The following is a 1,193-nucleotide window of genomic DNA, read 5'->3' as shown; positions in this document are numbered from 1 at the left end:
AGCAGCAGCAGCAGCAGCAGCAGCAGAAGAAGAAGAAGCAATGGCAAAACCACCCCCGCACCACATATCGGTGCGTGCTGTTGGGTTTCACCTTTTGTATTGTATTCCCATTGAACAGTTTGGAACAACCCAGCATCAGTCATGGGAGGAACGAAGAGGACGTGAGTTCGATTCCCAGGTGAGTGAGTCGGCCCAAGTTAGCCATGACACCCCGGCCAGCCTGCCATTTAACTATCTAAATTGTGTTGATGGGGGTGAAAAACATGTATGCTCTTTCGCAACAAGTATCACCCCAACCATCCCACCCCTTTATCTATAGAATGAAGCTGTTAAAACAAAGCATTAAGACCGGCACCTGGAGGGTGGCGATTAAGCACGTCGCCGTCACACGCAGAAGATCCGGGTATGATTCCTGGTTTGGTTTGACAGGCACAGTTGAAGCCTTCCTCCTAAATGATTCAAATTGCATCGATGTGAGAGGGAGGATGGCAATCCGACATTAAAAAAGAGCTTGACCTGTTGAGGACACGCATGTGTGATTCGACAACTATTGAAGACAAGCTGTTTTGGGTTTCTTGAAAAAAGAAGAAAAAACTTCCACACACTTTTTTCACTTCTGTTTAAGAGTGGCAAGCAACAACATGCCTACTGTCAATATTTCAAATTGGTGTGTCAAATTTGTGTGATGGTTCCAAAAGTGACACAACATTGCCTTTGGTCTGCTGCTGATCGGGCGTGCGTATGTGTCCGCTACGTCTGCAGAGAGTTTTTTTAAAACTCATTCTACTGACCCAAAAGACATGTCTGACCTACCTGTAGCTCCCTCAAATAGAACAGACATTTGGCAGATGGATACGCACGTTGGGAGTAGGCGAACAACCTAAGGTGTGTACTGTTCAGCAACTGTGGTTCATCGATTTTTGGGACATCAGGCTTTGCTGAAACACAAACATAGAGTGGATTGTTCCAACTTCTGAACACAGGTTAAAGGAGGTACAATAAATTCGTTAGTTGCAAACAAAAAATACACTCTGTAATTTTTATCCGGGGAAGATGGGATCATGTGCTTACAAAAAAACAACAAAAATAATACAACACAAAAAACGTGTGGTAATTTTACGCGAGAATAAAATCCAATTTGAACAGGTGAGTTTAAAACCGTGTTTCAATTTTTGAGTCGAAAAAAGCACGTT

General features: G+C 43.4%; 1 protein-coding gene across 1 annotated transcript in view; it reads right to left on the bottom strand.

The window, feature by feature from the left end:
- The window catches only part of LOC101859704, a gene marked incomplete at its 5' end in the record, with an annotated part of 37,833 nt that overhangs the window by 32,714 nt on the left and 3,926 nt on the right, over window positions 1-1,193 (bottom strand). The window contains 1 exon segment of the mRNA XM_013082303.2: window positions 814-938. Within this exon segment, the coding sequence (XP_012937757.1) occupies window positions 814-938 (125 nt within the window).

The sequence above is a fragment of the Aplysia californica genome, unplaced genomic scaffold (assembly GCF_000002075.1).
Source record: "Aplysia californica isolate F4 #8 unplaced genomic scaffold, AplCal3.0 scaffold00167, whole genome shotgun sequence".
NCBI classification, from domain to species: Eukaryota; Metazoa; Mollusca; class Gastropoda; order Aplysiida; family Aplysiidae; genus Aplysia; species Aplysia californica.
Note: the sequence above shows the minus strand (reverse complement) of the source record. Positions and strands in the feature narration are given on the sequence as shown.